This window comes from Heptranchias perlo, chromosome 44 (genome assembly GCF_035084215.1).
Source record: "Heptranchias perlo isolate sHepPer1 chromosome 44, sHepPer1.hap1, whole genome shotgun sequence".
In the NCBI taxonomy this organism is placed as follows: Eukaryota; Metazoa; Chordata; class Chondrichthyes; order Hexanchiformes; family Hexanchidae; genus Heptranchias; species Heptranchias perlo.
In genome coordinates, this window is record NC_090368.1 from 4,093,710 (window position 1) to 4,109,965 (window position 16,256).

Genomic DNA, 16,256 nt, shown 5'->3' on the forward strand with positions numbered 1-16,256 from the left:
GCCTCTCAGGTGGATGTATAAAATCCCACGGCACTATTTCGAAGAAGAGCAGTGGCGCTTTGCCCGGTGTCCTGGGCCAACATTTATCCCTCAACCAACATCACTAAAAAAACAGATGATCTGGTCATTACCCTCACTGCTGTTTGTGGGATCTTGCTGTGCGCAAATTGGCTGCCGCAGTTTCCCTACAACGTAACAGTGACTACCCTTCAAAAGTACCCCATTGGCTGTAAAGCGCTTTGGGACGTCCTGAAAGGCGCGACAGAAATGTGAGTCTTTTTTCTTGATGCGATGTGGTACTGAGCGAAATGGATCAGGGAGGACAACTCGATACCTGGTTTGTGCAACATTTGGCAACGTTGCACGGGATCAGGTGGATCCAAGAGCACAAACGGGCGCAATCTGCAGCTAAAGCTATGCGTGCGTTTTTTCGCAGGATTGCTCTAACAAGCACGCCATCCACCTCCTCCCTCCCTATCCAAAATGACAGCTAAGCGTGAACTTTTCCTTCTGTGGTTAACAGCTAGCTACTGGATGTACTGACTAGCTTCAAGCTCTTGCTGAAAGTTAAGACCAGGGCTTCTTTTAGTTTTTGCAATGATTCGCTATCTATTGGATCATTTCTTCTCTTCGCTCGCCATCTTCCTTCACCTACCCCAGCCACACTGCAGACTTGTCAGTCAAAATGACTCTTCGCCACCCCTGCCCCCATCGGGCAGCAGACATGATACAGGAAGGCTCCATCCTTGATCTGTGCTGAATTAGCTGATCTTAGGTAGGTTAACTGTAGGGATGTTACAGTTGTCCTCAGTACAATGGACAGGGGTCAGAGAACAGAAGGGGGGGGATCTCCTTGGCTTTACTACCCCCCCCCAACTTCTGATCACTCACTCCCCAAGAACGAACTAGAATTAAGCTCTATGGCCTCCATATTTGGTGAGCAGGGGAGGGAAAAATGTCTAAAAACTTGCTTAATTCAAATTACTTTTTTGTGCAAAAATGCCTTTGAATTATCAGAAGCACACAGCATACATATTGTAAAATAGATTTTCTTCCCCTTCCTCTTTCCTTTCTGCCTAACTCCCTTCTCTTCCCTCTCAGCCTCGGCTCAGCGGGTAGCACTCTCGCCTCCGAGTTAGAAGGTTGTGGGTCCAAGCCCCACTCCAGAGACTTGAGCACGTAATCCAGGCCGACACTCCCAAAGCAGTACAGAGGGAGTGCTGCACTGTCGGGAGGTGCCGTTTTTCGGATGAGACTGTAAACCGAGGCCGCATCTGCCCTCTCAAGTGGGCGTGAATGATCCCACGGCCACTAATTCGAAGAACAGCAAGGGAGTTTTCCCCGGTGTCCTGACCAACATTTTATCCCTCAATCAGCACAACTATTTGCTCACTGCTGTTCGAGGGGCCTTACTGGACCTCAATTGGTTATTGCGTTTCTTGCCTTACAACAGTGACCACAATTCAAAAGTACTTCTTTGTAAAGTGCTTTGGGACATCCTGAGGTCGTGAAACACGTCACAGTTTTTCTTTAAACAGTCAAAGTGAAAGCTTATCCCCACCCTTGCTTTTTCCAAACAGGTTAGTTTCAAATCTGGTCACCATAGAACGTTATTAATAGCCAGGATCATGCATCCCCTTGAACAAACTGCATGGTGCTCTCAAAACTCGGCCGTATTAATGCACATTTATTTTTTCAGTGCGAGTCACACCACTGCTGCCACCACTTCCTCTTTACACAGGATCCATCTGTATTTGCTCAACCTGCCTCACGCACCAAAAAGTGCAGTCACAGATCCTTACACAAAAAAAAATCATGTGTCTCCTCCCACACACACACACTATACAGCCCATACATACTCAATAAATGCTTATCTTCAACAGCACTTTTTAGAAAAAAGTTTCAAAGAGGAAGGAAACAGTCTGTGTTGAAAGCATTCCCCCCCCCACCCCCCATTATAGAGCAAAAAAAGTTTATAGCTGGGCTCAATTCGTAGCACACTGCTAGCTCTAGTGATGAGCCATTTCTCTAATCCCATTCTCCTGCTTTTTCATCCCCCTCACCCCCGTACCAGTCAATTTTTCTGTGAGGGTCCATCTAACACCCCCTCTTCTATATTGCAATTGACTCCTAGAACTTATGGTAAAGCATCCCATATCCCAATAAGATCTTCCAACATCCCTATTGAAAACACAAGGACTGAGTTTATACCTCTCAAACATCTCAACACTTCAGATTCAATGGATTACATTCAAGGTGCTGGTATTGTCTATTGCAGACAATTTGACGAGTAAAATTTCACATAGCAGAGATGAATGATCAGTTAATGTGCTTTTTTTTTAAAAAATGTTGATTAGTCAGGACATCAGGAGAACTCCCTGCTCATCTTCAATTACTGCCATGGGATCTTTAACACTCAGTTCAACAGGCCTCCATCGCCTTTGACGACGCAGCACTCACTCAATTCGGCATTAAGGAGTGTGATGGAATACTCTCCACTTGCCTGGATGAGTGCAGTTCCAACACTCAAGAGGCTCAACACCATCCAGGAAAAGGCCATCCGCTTGATTGGCAGCCCATCCACCACCTTAAAACATCCATTCCCTTCACCACTGGTGTACCATGGCTGCAGTGTGTCCTATTTATAGGATACACTGCAGCAACTCGCCAAGGCTTTCTTCAACAGCACCTCCAAACCAGTGACCTCCACCACCTAGAAGGACAAGGGCAGCAGGTGAATGAGAACACCATCACCTCCGAAGTCACACACCATCCTGACTTGGTCATATATCGGCCGTTTCTTCATAGTCATTGGGTCAAAATCCTGGAACTCCCTCCCTAACAGAGGGAGCACCTTCACCACACAGGACTACAGCAGTTCAAGATGGCAACTCACCATCACTGTCTCAAGGCCTAATTGGGATGGGCAATAAATGGCTCGATAACCCCTGGTTACCGATTCACTAACCAATGAATATAATCTTTTTATCCTTTCTTAATTTAAGACACGTCCCAGACAATTTCTCGAGTGTGATGCTCCTTTAATTGGTAAGACAGCGTATGAATGCGTCACACAGATTAGAAAGGCCCCATGTTTACATACAAACATACTCCACCCCCACCCAGTTTGTGTCGGTTTTGCTAATCTCAGTTGAGGCAACAGCACCACATTACAAACGGCCTCGGCGTCCCTGGGCTTGGGGATAAGGGTTTAAAAATTAACAGCCAGAGCTCCCCTGCTGGTTTTTATTTTTCACTGTTACCGCCAAAGTCCAGGGGTGCTAAGACCATTTGTAGAGATGTGATGTTGCCCCACAATGAGTGAGGTTAAGATCAGGCACAACATTGAGGTCAGACTCGGAGACTACCCACTTTAGCAATGAGCTGACGAGCTGCAAATACCTATGGAATTGTACCCCAGCACGAGTCAGCACTGGATGGGAAGAAAAATCTGATGGGTGTGGGATAAACAAATCACTTCAGATATTACCCAATATACAAAGAATTGTACAGCTCAGAAACTGGCCATTCGGCCCAACAAGTCTATGCCGTTGTTTATACTCCACATGGGACTCCGCCCACCTTATCAACATATCCTTCTATTCCTTCCTCCCTCATGCATTTGTCTAGCTTCCCCTTAAATGCATCTTCGCTATTTGCCTCCTTGTGGTAGTGAGTTCCACATTCTCGCCACTCTCTGGGTAAAGAAGTTTCTCCTGAATTCCATATTGGATTTATTAGTGATCATCTTATATTTATTGTCCATAGTTTTGGACTCCCCCACAAGTGGAAACATCATTGAAACTATAGCAGAATTCTCCCAGTACATCTGACCTATTTAGAACGGGGTGGGGGGGAGTTTGAGACTGATTGGGACTAGCTTAGTGGTATAAACTGGGCGACGTGGACGTGTTGGGCCGAAGGGCCTGTTTCCATGTTGTAACTTCTATGATTCTATGATCCATAATGGCCCAGTGAGCCTGGAGATTAAGTCTATTCATTTTGCAACTCTGCAGCTCACTGAAATTCAGAATTCCCCCAAGAATGAAACAGTAACTAAGATGGCTGGTTTCTGAATTGCTGCGTCACAACATTCCCCTGATTTTAAGAGCCACTTCTCTAAAAACAAACTGCTCTCTCAGATTGCCAGTTAATAATTTTTTATGGAGCCAGAGATCACATCAGGGGTTCGAGCAGTTTCCCCCGAAGCACACCTTACCCTACAATAGGCCCACGTCGGCCCTCCAAAGCAGGATAACCACCTGCATTTCCCCTCCTCCTCTCCTGAAGATCCTGGCTCTTGCTGGAGTCTAGCTCCACTGGCACTAACACCTTCCAGTATCCCACTCACTTTCCATTCAAGTATCAGCATCGAAGTGAGTGTCTGCAGCTATTCAGCAACATCACGGCCAAACCCAATAATGTCCCCAACCTGAATGCCGCATCCCCCCCACACACTGGGAGGAAGAGAGAGGGAGAAAAAGGCAGCCGGGGTTCTTCCCCCAGATCATTACCTAGTGAATGCTGGACAGTGCACCTATGAGGATCAATTGAGGACAAGTTACCACCCCTCCAATGTCAAATAACATGCCACCGATGATCACTTGGCACGCCTACCGGAGGGCAACTAGTACCTGTGAAACCATACCGCAGTGAGGTGCAAAAGAGAGGAGAAAGACTGGCAGAAAAGGATAGAATTTTTAAAAATATACTAGCAGATCTACCATGGCATTGCTCAGAGGATACAGTGTGATGATTACATTACAAAGAAATAAACGTGGCACAAGTGCAAACCTTACGCACAGCTTAATATTAAGTCTTGTATATAGCACACACTTGAACAAAGTGTCATGCTTTCTTCCTGTAATACTTTCCCCATCACACTTCTTATTTTCATAGTATCATAGAAGTTACAACATGGAAACAGGCCCTTCGGCCCAACATGTCCACGTCGCCCAGTTTATACCACTAAGCTAGTCCCAATTGCCTGCACTTGGCCCATATCCCTCTATACCCATCTTACCCATGTAACTGTCCAAATGCTTTTTAAAAGACAAAATTGTACCCGCCTCTACTACTGCCTCTGGCAGCTCGTTCCAGACACTCACCACCCTTTGAGTGAAAAAATTGCCCCTCTGGACCCTATAAAACAGCTCACTGCGAGCATTGCTACAAGAGGCCCGCTAGCATACTGTAAAAGTCTTGCATACAGTGCATGCTTCTGGTAAAGTGTCGCACTTACTCCCTGCAAACCTTCTCTCCTCTCCCCTCCCCCGCCACACACCACACTTTAACAGAGTATCCTCTGACTCACTGTGAGCAACGCCACGGGGCGATGTGCAAGTACGCTTTTTTAAAAAAAATCTATATATGGGAAGGAAAGGCAAGCATAACCACAAGCGATCGTATCACTGCTGAGCAGGACGAACCTTCCGACACCGGCTTAAGAAGCTTTCAGCTGAAGTGGGAAGTTGTGTGACTTGGTTAAGTCAGTGGATAAGTTTTATTTCCAATCATATCTCTATTGTTTTCTCTTAAATGCCGGTTTTCTCCCTTCCTTGTTTAAAGTGATCGCCCAGGTTTCAACGTGCACTTGTGGTAAAGTAGTCCATACCCTGATGGCCCTGTCCTATGTAAAAAAAAAGATTCCTACCAACCTTTTCCCCCTCTGTTGAAACCTGGGCGATCACTTTATGGCTCAAGAACTAATCCGGAGTTTAAGATGGGTAGCACATATCAGTCAGCGTGTAAAAGATCAGGCTGAGCATTGAGTGTGACATTCTGACAAGTCACTAGCTGAGGTGTTAACCTGCCTCCCTCTCTGTCTCAGATGCCTACTGATATGTTGTGCATTTCTATCCAATCTCTGGTTTTACTGACAAACACACGACTTTTGTATACTTTTGCAGTAATGTGTTCTTAATTTCGGAGTCAGGTCGTGGGTTCAAGTCCTACTCAAAACACTTGAGCACATAATCCAGGCTGGCACACTCAGTGCAGTACTGAAGGGATGCTGCACAGTCAGAGGTGCCTTCTTTCGGATTAGGTGTTAAACTGAGGCCCCTGTCTGCCCTCTCGGGTGGCCATAAAAGATCCCACGGCGCTATTCGGAGAAAAGCAGGGGAATTCCCGCTGTCCTGGCCAATATTTATCTCTCAATCAACACCTTTAACAGAATATCTGGGCATTTATTTCATTGTAGTTTGTGGGATCTTGCTGGAATCAGCTGCTGCATTTCTTCCATTACAACAGTGCCTACACTTCAAAAGTGCTTCATCGGTTGTGAAGCGCATTGGGACGTCCTGAAAGGACGCTTGTTACAGCATAGTAGGAGGCCATTCAGCCCATCGTGCCTGTGCTGGTCTTTTTTTAAAAAAGCTTCTTAACTTGTCTTTTCTCATACTTCTCTTTTGGAGACATTGTGGACCTTGACTCATTGGGGGGGGGGGGGGGAAGAGATGTTGCACGGGCACACACACACATCGAGGAGGGGGGGGGGGGGGAGATGTTGCATGGGCACACACACACATCGGGGGGGGGGGGGGGGGGAAGATGTTGCACGGGCACACACACACACATCGGGGGGGGGGGGAAGATGTTGCACGGGCACACACACACAGAGGGGGTAGGGGGAAGATGTTGCACGGGCACACACATCGAGAGGGGGGGAGGGGGAAGATGTTGCACGGGCACACACATCGAGAGGGGGAGGGGGAAGATGTTGCACGGGCACACACATCGAGAGGGGGAGGGGGAAGGATGTTGCACGGGCACACACATCGAGAGGGGGGGAGGGGGAAGATGTTGCACGGGCACACACATCGAGAGGGGGAGGGGGAAGGATGTTGCACGGGCACACACATCGAGAGGGGGAGGGGATGTTGCACGGGCACACACATCGAGAGGGAGGGTTTGCACACGCACCGGGGGAGGGGTGGTCACGCAAACGCACACTCACTGGCAGCAATGATAAGAGTTGGCTGCCGAGGCGCGCCCAACATTATGTACAGCTGGACACCGACCTCTCCCTCCCGCCCGCCCGCCTGCCTGCCTGCCTCTCGGTTACTCACATGCTCCCGGGCCTTGCGCTCCGCTCCCATCTCCCGCTGTAGGCGCTCGGCCCGCTCCTCCGCATCGTCCGCCTGTTGCTGCAGCACTTTGATCTTCCGCTTCACCGCCTCGAGACACGTCCCGGCCATCGGGACTGCTGCGTACAACCCCGGCCCCCCGAACCGAACCGAACCGAACCCGGTGCAAAGTGAAGCAAGAGGGAAGAAGTCGGGGCTGCAGGGCCGCCGCCGGTTTAACAGACTCGCTTCCTGTCAGAGACACCCAGCGACAGCGCCGGAGCGTCTCCAGGAAGTGACCCGCGCGCGAGGCGGGGTGATTGCGGCTTTGAAAGAAATAGGCGGGAAAGCTCCTAACGGTCGGTCCTACTAAGCTAAGAGAAATCAAATGCCAAATGTTGGCCAGTCTGCGAGAAATCGCCTCAAATGTTGGTCAGTCTGAGAGAAATCTCCTCAAATGTTGGTCAGTCTGAGAGAAATCTCCTCAAATGTTGGTCAGTCTGAGAGAAATCTCCTCAAATGTTGGTCGGTCTGAGAGAAATCTCCTCAAATGTTGGTCATTCTGAGAGAAATCTCCTCAAATGTTGGTCATTCTGAGAGAAATCCTCTCCAATGTTGGTCAGTCTGAGAGAAATCTCAAATGTTGGTCGGTCTGAGAGAAATCTCCTCAAATGTTGGTCGGTCTGAGAGAAATCTCCTCAAATATTGGCCAATCTGAGAGAAATCTCCTCCAATGTTGGCCAATCTGAGAGAAATCTCCTCCAATGTTGGCCAATCTGAGAGAAATTGCCTCCAATGTTGGTCAATCTGTGAGAAAACTGCTCAAATGTTGGCCATTTGTATCGAACCTTGGTTAGACCACTTAGAGTACTGGGCGCAGTTCTGGTCTCCATATTATAAAAAGGATATAGAGGCACTGGAGAAGGTGCATAAAAGATTTACAATGATGATACCAGAACTGAGAGGTTACACCTATCAGGAAAGACTGAAAAGGCTGGGCTCTTTTATCTAGAAAAGAGAAGGCTAAGGGGTGACCTGAGAGCGGTCTTTAAGATTATGAAAGGGTTTGGTAGGGTAGACATAGAGAAGATGTTTCCACTTGTGTGGGAGACCAAAACTAGTGGCTACAAATATAAGATAGTCACTAATAAATCCAATAGGGAATTCAGAAGAAACTTCTTTACCCAGAGAGTGATGGGAATGCGGAACTAGTTACCACAAGGAGCAGTTGAGGCAAATAGCATAGATGCATTTAAGGGGAGGCTAGATAAACACATGAGGGGGAAAGGAATAGAATGTTATGCTGACAGGGTGAAGAGAGGTGGGAGGAGGCTCGTGTAGAGCATAAACACTGGCATGGACCAGTTGGGCTGAATAGCCTGTTTCTGTGCTGTTCATTCTATATCATCTGGGCCTGGGGGGAGCCGCAGTTTGGACACCCCCTAATTTGTGGAGTCAGTAGCAGATATTAGCGAGTGACCGCAGAAGCCACGATTGTGTGAGATAACTAAAACCATTCGTAGCACTGTCCTCCCCATGGAATGGTTCTGCTGCGAGAGTTAGCACCTTCAGGGGAGGAAATAGGAGGGGGAGGAGGGCAGAAATGAATCCGTGAAGAGAAAAGGCTGTCACACACAGAAGATGCCCATTTCAAATCGTTGATTTGAACCTTTAGACATTTCCAAAAGCTTAATCCTCCCAACTGTCAAAACATTTGGAGTTAGGAATATGTTTGGAATTCAAAGCATTCATTAGTAATCTCTCTGCCAGTCGTGGAAGCATTTTATTGCCTGCGGGGGATGGAGGGCCTCCTGACTGACAAATGCCAGAATGTTAAAAAAAAATCTCTGTGAAATCGCATCCTTCTGTTTTCTGGTAATGGCATCACTGGCTAGTTGGAATAGTGCACAGAAAGCTGAAATGCAGTTCTGACCCTATTTTGGATCAAAAGGAAATGAACAGCAATGAGGACGTTTTATACTTCGGTGGTTTTGGGTCTTTTTTGTCCTTTGTGGAGCGTCTCTCTCTCCCCCGATGCACCATATAGTTTCCCTAGCTGAGAAAACACGAGATGCTTGGCAAGCATAAGGGATACGGAACCAAGGTGGGTATATGGAGTTGAGGTACAGATCAACCGTGGTCTAATTGAATGACAGAGCAGGCTCGAGGGACTGAATGGCCTGCTCCTGTTCCTATGTTTCTAAGCTGCTGGTGAAAGGGGCATGGGGTAAATTGATAGATTTTTGTTAGGCAAGGGTATTAAGGGTTACGGAACCAAGGCGGGTAGATAGGGTTGAGATACAGGTCAGCCATGATCTAATTGAATGGAAGAACAGGCTCGAGGGGCTGAATGGCCTCCTTCTGCTTCTATGTTCTTCCTTCACTCCTGTCCTGTGAGCAGTCCCTGCCCCCTCCCCAACACCGAAGGTAACAACGCAGCATGCTTGGTGAGGAATCACGATGGAGCAGCCTGGTGCAGGACCTGGCGACAGAATAAGTTGGATTGTGTTGTTATTGCACGGGACTCCAGGATTTGGTCCATCGTGCTTCTGCTGGTGCTGGCTCTTCACCTGCAGATCTCTACTGTAATCCCATTACTCTTCCCTTCCCTGTCTCTTTGTCTTTGTTTGGTGAAGGCTGCTGCTTTTAGGATTTAGAGTCCAACACTGTTGGAATTATTAGATCTGTGTTGCAGCTAATTTGCGAATCAGCAGTACCATTAAGTTGGACTATCAAATGGTAAATGCAACTTGGAAACCCACTTCTTGTGCAGTTAGTAACACAGGAAGTCTTGGGCTGGACTCCCGGAAGTGCCTTCCCCTGTCTTGCTTGGCATTTGCATTAAGGTTCCCCTTTAGACGCCAAGTTTCAACACTTTAAAAGAAAAGTCTTGCACTTATCCAGGGCCTTTCAAGGCCTCGGGATGTCCCAAAGTGTTTTACAGCCAATTAAGTACTTTTTGTAATGTAGGAAACACAGCAGCCAATTTGCACACAGCAAGGTCCCACAAACAGCAATGTGATAATGACCAGAAAATCTGTGTTTTTTTTGTAGTGATGTTGGTTGAGGGATAAATATTGGCCAGAACACTGGGGAGAACTGCCGTGCTCATCTTTGAAAAAGTGCCATGGGATCTTTAGCGTCCACCTGAGAGGGGTAGATGGGGCCTTGATTTAACATCTCATCCAAAAGACGGCACCTCCGACAGTGCAGCACTCGGAGTATCAGCCTAGATTATGTGCTCAAGTCTCTGGAGTGAAACTTGAAGCTATAATCTTCTGACTCAGAGGTAAGAGTGCTATCCACAGCTGTCACATATAGGAGGAGCAAGGAGAAACAGTCAGTGAGTGCACCACCTGGTGATCTAACCGGGTAATCATTGTGTCACAGAGATGCCCGCAGGTTCCACCAGCCAACCTTCAGGATATAGGCTTCGATTAAGATGAGGGCTAGCTCAAGAATGATGGAGTTGAGGACATTTTGCTCGACTATCACTTTGGCTAGTAAATGGAGACTGCGAGGTTGTGGGGGGAAGACATTAAAAATAAGGGAGGGAGGAATAACACTTTGAACATCCTCACTCACATCAGCCGCTTTCTTCTCAGCCAGTTCCAGTTTCTCCTGGGCATCTTTCAGGGCCTCTGAATACTTGTCCAGCTCATCCTCCGTCCCTTTGAGCCTCTTCTGCATGGCTGCCAGCTCATCCTCCAGCTGTCAGAGATGGAGCGGGAGGAAAAAAGAAACAGTGGGAGAGAGAGAGAAAGAAACAGGGCGAGGGAGAGAGAGAAAGAAACAGGGCGAGGGAGAGAGAGAAAGAAACAGGGCGAGGGAGAGAGAGAAAGAAACAGGGCGCAAGAGAGAGAAAGAAACAGGGCGCGAGAGAGAGAAAGAAACAGGAAGAGAGAAATAAACAAAGGGAGAGAGAGAGAGAAAGAAACAGGGAGGGAGAAAGAAACAGGGCGAGAGAGAGAGAGAAAGAAACAGAGGGAGCGAGAGAAAGAAACAGGGCACGAGAGAGAGAAAGAAACGGAGAGAGAAATAAACAAAGGGAGAGAGAGAGAGAAAGAAACAGGGCGAGAAAGAGAGAAAGAAACAGGAGGAGAGAGAGAAAGAAACAAAGGGAGAGAGAAAAAGAAACGGAGTGAGAGTGAAAGAAAGAAACGGAATGAGAGTGAAAGAAACAAGGAGACAGAGAGAAAGAAACGGAAAGAGAGAAAGAAACGGAATGAGGAAGAAACAGAGGGAGAGAGAAAGAAACAGGGAGCGAGAAAGAAACAGGGAAAGAGAAAGAAATAGGGAGAGCGAGATATACAAACAAAATAAAAAACAGATTATTAAGATAACAAAATTAGATGGATTATGTTAAACAAAATGAACAAAAGTTACATATGAGCATTTATGATAAATATTGTAATGTAATAGAGAATGATGAGGGGATATCAGAGTGTTACAGTGAGGGGTGTGGGGTATATCAGTATTATAGTGAGGGGTGTAGGATATATCAGTGTTACAGTGAGGGGTGTGGGATATATCAGTATTACAGTGAGGGGTATGGGATATATCAGTGTTACAGTGAGGGGTGTGGGATATATCAGTGTTACGGTGAGGGGTGTGGGATATATCAGTGTTACAGTGAGGGGTATGGGATATATCAGTATTACAGTGAGGGGTATGGGAAATATCAGTATTGCAAGGGTGAAGGGTGTGGGATATATCGGTGTTACAGTGAGGGATATGCGCTATATCAGTGTTACAGTGAGAGGTGTGGGATATATCAGTATTACAGTAAGGGATGTGGGGTATATCAGAGTGTTACGGTGAGGGGTATGGGGTATATCAGTATTACAGTGAGGGGTTTGGGATAAATCAGTATTACAGTGAGAGGTATGGGGTATATCAGAGTGTTAGATTCTATGATTGTTATTATTATACGAGACTCCTGTACAATTAAATCAGAGACACTGACACATTCATTATAAATGGGGTAGAGGCTGTGTTAAAATGGTGGACAGTGGAGTGCTAGTATTGTTAAAAGTGTGTCCAAGCTGTATAAGGTACCATATAATCAAGTATAAATTGCACCTTCCTGCTTGAGGATGCAAGTTATCCACTGTGACCAAAGATTTTTTTTTGCAGGAGAACATAAGTTAACATCAGTTGGTTAATCATACAATTATATAGCATAGAAGGAGGCCATTCGGCCCATTGTGCCCATGCGGGCTCTTTAAAGAGCAATCCAATTAGTCCCACTCCCCCCTGCTCTTTCCCCATAGCCCTGCAAATTTTTCCCTTTCATGTATTTATCCAATTCCCTTTTGAAGGTTATGATTGAATCTGCTTCCACCGCCCTTTCAGGCAGTGCATTCCAGATCAGAACAAATTGCTGCATAAAAAAAATGTCACCTCATATCCCCTCTGATTCTTTTGTCAATTATCATAAATCTGTGTCCTCTGGTTACCGACCCTCCCGCCTGTGGAAAGTTTCTCCTATCTACTCTATCAAAACCCCTCATAATTTTGAACACCTTTATCAATTCTCCCCTTAACCTTCTCTGCTCTAAGGAGAACAATCCCAGCTTCTCCAGTCTCTCCACATAACTGAAGTCCCTCATCCCTGGTACCATTCTGGTAAATCACCTCTCCAAACTTATTGAATTGGCCCAATGGCTTGGAGGATAATTGCACTGCCCAATGTAGCCATATACATCAGAATGTTCCAGGTGCGTTGATCTCGATGGGGGTATTAGTTGGATGAGCCGTTACAATCGGCCTTATCACCTGTAGGATGGGGAGGCAGGGTTCCCCTCTCCAGATCGCTATCCAGTGATTCGCGCTGGAAAGTGCGCACATGTGTGGCTGTCAGGACTCTGCTGTGATGCCCTGCATAGTCAAATAGTCTGCCGCCATTCAAGCTCGCTCGAAGATTGGCTCCTGGGACATGGAGTTGGGGGGGAGTATGGGCTCTATCTGGGGTACCAATTCCACAGGCGCTCAGTGCCTCGCCCGAGCTGCCATTCTTCACCCACAAGTCCGCGCAGCGACCTAAGGCCCTTGACCGCGAGGTGGGGGGAGGTGCGCAGTCACAATCGAGCCCCAATCCCTCCCTCCCTCACGTCCCAGCAGGGGTGGTTGAATAGCAGCCAGGAGCCGGGCTGACTCGCACCCACCCCCTCAACCCAAGGGCACTGAGACTGACTGCGACACCTGAACCTCTACCTCGATCGAGATCAGCGCAGGCCAGAGATGGAACTTGGGACCACCGGCCGGCGCGTTTAACCACCCCACCCCGAACTGTGGGGAAGGAAGCGAACAGATTTAGTGTGATTTTAAACGAGGCCCGCCTGCTCTCCTCCATCTCACCTGCTTGCTCCTCTCTTCTGCCGCCTTCTTATCCGCCTCTGCCTGCTCTGCTCTGTCCAGTGCATTTTCCTTGTCCAGCTTCAGCATCTGCATCTTCTTCTTGATGGCCTCCATTATGTATTTTTTAATAGAAAGGAAAAGCAAAGAAAAGAAAAAAAAATCAAAGCAACGACACGGGGAACAAGTGCCGGAGGTTACGGCTCGGAGGGATTGGGAGCGAGGGAGCGCCTGAGAGAAAGATGCCAAGTTGCAAAGTGGCCCCTTCTCTCTCTCTCTCTCTCTCTCTCACACACCGGATGATATCTCCCCTCGTCTCCGAAGCCCAACCTGAGACTATTTTATTCAGCCGGCTAGACTCAGTCCACACCTCGGGACACGTCCAGGGTCGAGACAATGATTGGCTGGCCGTTTACCAAGCGATCCCGCTGTGTCTGGGTCCAATGGACAGCTGGTTGCTATTAAAAGAGTGGGCAGCTGCCAAGGCTCTCCTCACTGACTGTTTTTTCTTCCCGCCTCCTTTCCTCATGGACTGAGTCTTTACATCGAATTTACAGCACAGAAAGAGGCCATTCAGCCCAACGCATCTATGCCGGTGTTTATGCTCCACACGAGCCTCCTCCCATTCCTACTTCATCTCACCCTATCAGCGTATCCTTCTATTCCTTTCTCCGTCATGTGTTTATCCAGCTTCCCCTTAAATGCATCTATACTATTCGCCTCAACCACTCCATGTGGTAGCGAGTTCCACATTCTCACCACTCTCTGGGTAAAGAAGTTTCTCCTGAATTCCCTATTGGATTTATTAGTGACTCTCTTATATTTATGTCCTCTAGTTTTGAACTGCCCGCACACAGTGGAAACAGCTTCTCTACGTCTACCCTATTGCACCTCTTCTGCTGAGGTACAGTTTCCACAGAGCTCAGGGACCCTCCGTTATCTCACCCGATGTTCTTGTTCGAGCCTTGAAGGCGAGTGCCATGGACCGGAGACATGGCAGGCTAGCACGATCCTGATGTCCAGGCATTTAATTCACTGCAAGGGTTGCTGGGGGGGGCGGTCACTGGATAGCGATCAGGAGCAGGAACCCCCTGGCCGATTTTTCCTAACCCTAGCCCAGATCAATGAGGCCAACTGTAGTGCCCCATTTGCCACCCTAGCTGAGATCAGCTGTCAGCCGCAGCTCAGTGGGTAGCACTGTTGTTTCTGACTCAGAAGGTTGTGGGTTCAAGTCCCTCTCCAGAGACTATGAGCACAAAATCCAGGCTGATTCTCCCAGTGCAGTATTGAGGGAGTGCTGTACTGTCAAAGGTGATGTCTTTCAGATGAGATGTTAAACCTACCCTCTCAGGTGGATGTAAAAGATCCAGGGCCACTATTTTGAAGAAGAGCAGGGGAGTTCTCTCAGGTGATCTAATTGAGGAGTTTAAGACGATTAAAGGATTCAATAGGGTAGATAGAGAGAAACTATTTCCTCTGGTGGGGGTAGTCCAGAACATGGGGGCAGAACCTTAAAATTAGAGCCAGGCTGTTCAGGGGTGATGTCAGGAAGCACTTCTTCACACAAAGGGGAGTGGGAATCTGGAACTCTCTCCCCCAAAAAGCTGTTGAGGCTGGGGGTCAATTAAACTTTTCAAAACTGAGATTGATAGATTTTTGTTGGGTAAGGGTATTAAGGGTTACGGAACCAAGGCGGGAAAATGGAGTTAAGATCCAGATCAGCCATGATCTAATTAAATGGCGGAACAGGCTCGAGGGGCTGAATGGCCTACTCCTTTTCCCGTGTCCTATGTCCTGGCCAATATTTAGCCCTCAAACAACACCACTGAAACAGATGAGCTGGGCATTTATTTCATCACTATTTGTGGGGACAGATTTCGACAAAAAACTTTGAGAAGTCCCTCCAGCTTTCACAGAACATAAACTGTTAACCGGGAATTTTAGCGTAGTTTATCTGCCGGAATTTATCTGCCTGGCTATTTTGAACGATGTTACACTGCTCCGGCCTTCACCCGTCGCGGCCTGTCTAATCCGTGCGTCAGGAGGCTTACAGTGTGTTAAGATGGGCCTATTCCTGTCGGGTAACCTGAGTCACACGAAAATTAATCCCCGGGAAGAATTTAACCAACAACTATCAAATCACACATCGGTTCCACACACAATTAGACGGTGATGATGTCCTCAAGGCTTTTAAGAGTCATTGTTTTTAAAACCACAGGCACCAGCTGTCCTGCAGTGCACCCAATGTCCATTCTTTATCTCCAAGTCTAAAAAGTGTGGGCTCTCTGGCACTTCGACTCTTGGGGGCGTCACAGCCAGGCATGATCCCGTCCTTGCCTGACATCCACGTGGAAGCTTTCCAGCAGGGCTAGCAGTCAGGAGCGGGAACAGGGTCTGATTTTTTTCTCCTTTGAAGCCCAAAGGAACTAAGAAAGAAAGACTTGCATTTTTATAGCACCTTTCACGACCTCAGGACATCCCAAAGCGCTTTACAGCCAATGAAGTATAGTCACTGTTGTAATGTATGGAACACAGCAGCAATTTGTGCACAGTAAGCTCCCACAAAAAGCAACGTGGTAATGACCAGATATTCTGTTTTTAGTGATGTCGGTTGAGGGACAAATATTGGCCCCAGGGAGAACTCCCCTGCTCCTCTTCAAAATAATGCCATGGGATCGTTTACATCCACCTGAGAGGGGCAGACAGGGCCTTGGTTTAACATTTCATCTGAAAGACAGCACCTCCGACAGTACAGCACTCCCTCAGTACTGAACAGGGAGTGTCAGCCTAGATTTTTGTGTTTAAGTTTCTGAAGTGGGACTTGAACTCACA

At 47.5% G+C, this 16,256-nt stretch overlaps 2 protein-coding genes across 7 annotated transcripts in view; one reads left to right on the forward strand and one right to left on the reverse strand.

The window, feature by feature from the left end:
- Positions 1 to 13,541, reverse strand: part of LOC137306631 (tropomyosin alpha-3 chain) — a 50,577-nt gene extending 37,036 nt beyond the window's left edge. For 3 of the 4 annotated variants that reach the window (XM_067975946.1, XM_067975945.1, XM_067975947.1), the window contains exons 1-2: positions 13,428 to 13,541; positions 10,653 to 10,778 (exon numbers count right to left, since the gene is read on the reverse strand). In XM_067975946.1, the coding sequence (XP_067832047.1) occupies positions 10,653 to 10,778; positions 13,428 to 13,541 (240 nt within the window). Of the gene's footprint in view, positions 1 to 7,070; positions 7,340 to 10,652; positions 10,779 to 13,427 lie in introns of those variants that run through there. The other variant, XM_067975948.1, reaches the window with a different exon arrangement.
- The window catches only part of LOC137306633 (protein GOLM2-like), a 52,485-nt gene continuing 41,657 nt past the window's right edge, over positions 5,429 to 16,256 (forward strand). For 2 of the 3 annotated variants that reach the window (XM_067975949.1, XM_067975950.1), the window contains exon 1: positions 7,424 to 7,499. In XM_067975949.1, the coding sequence (XP_067832050.1) occupies positions 7,463 to 7,499 (37 nt within the window). In that variant the 5' untranslated portion in view covers positions 7,424 to 7,462. Of the gene's footprint in view, positions 5,489 to 7,423; positions 7,500 to 16,256 lie in introns of those variants that run through there. The other variant, XM_067975951.1, reaches the window with a different exon arrangement.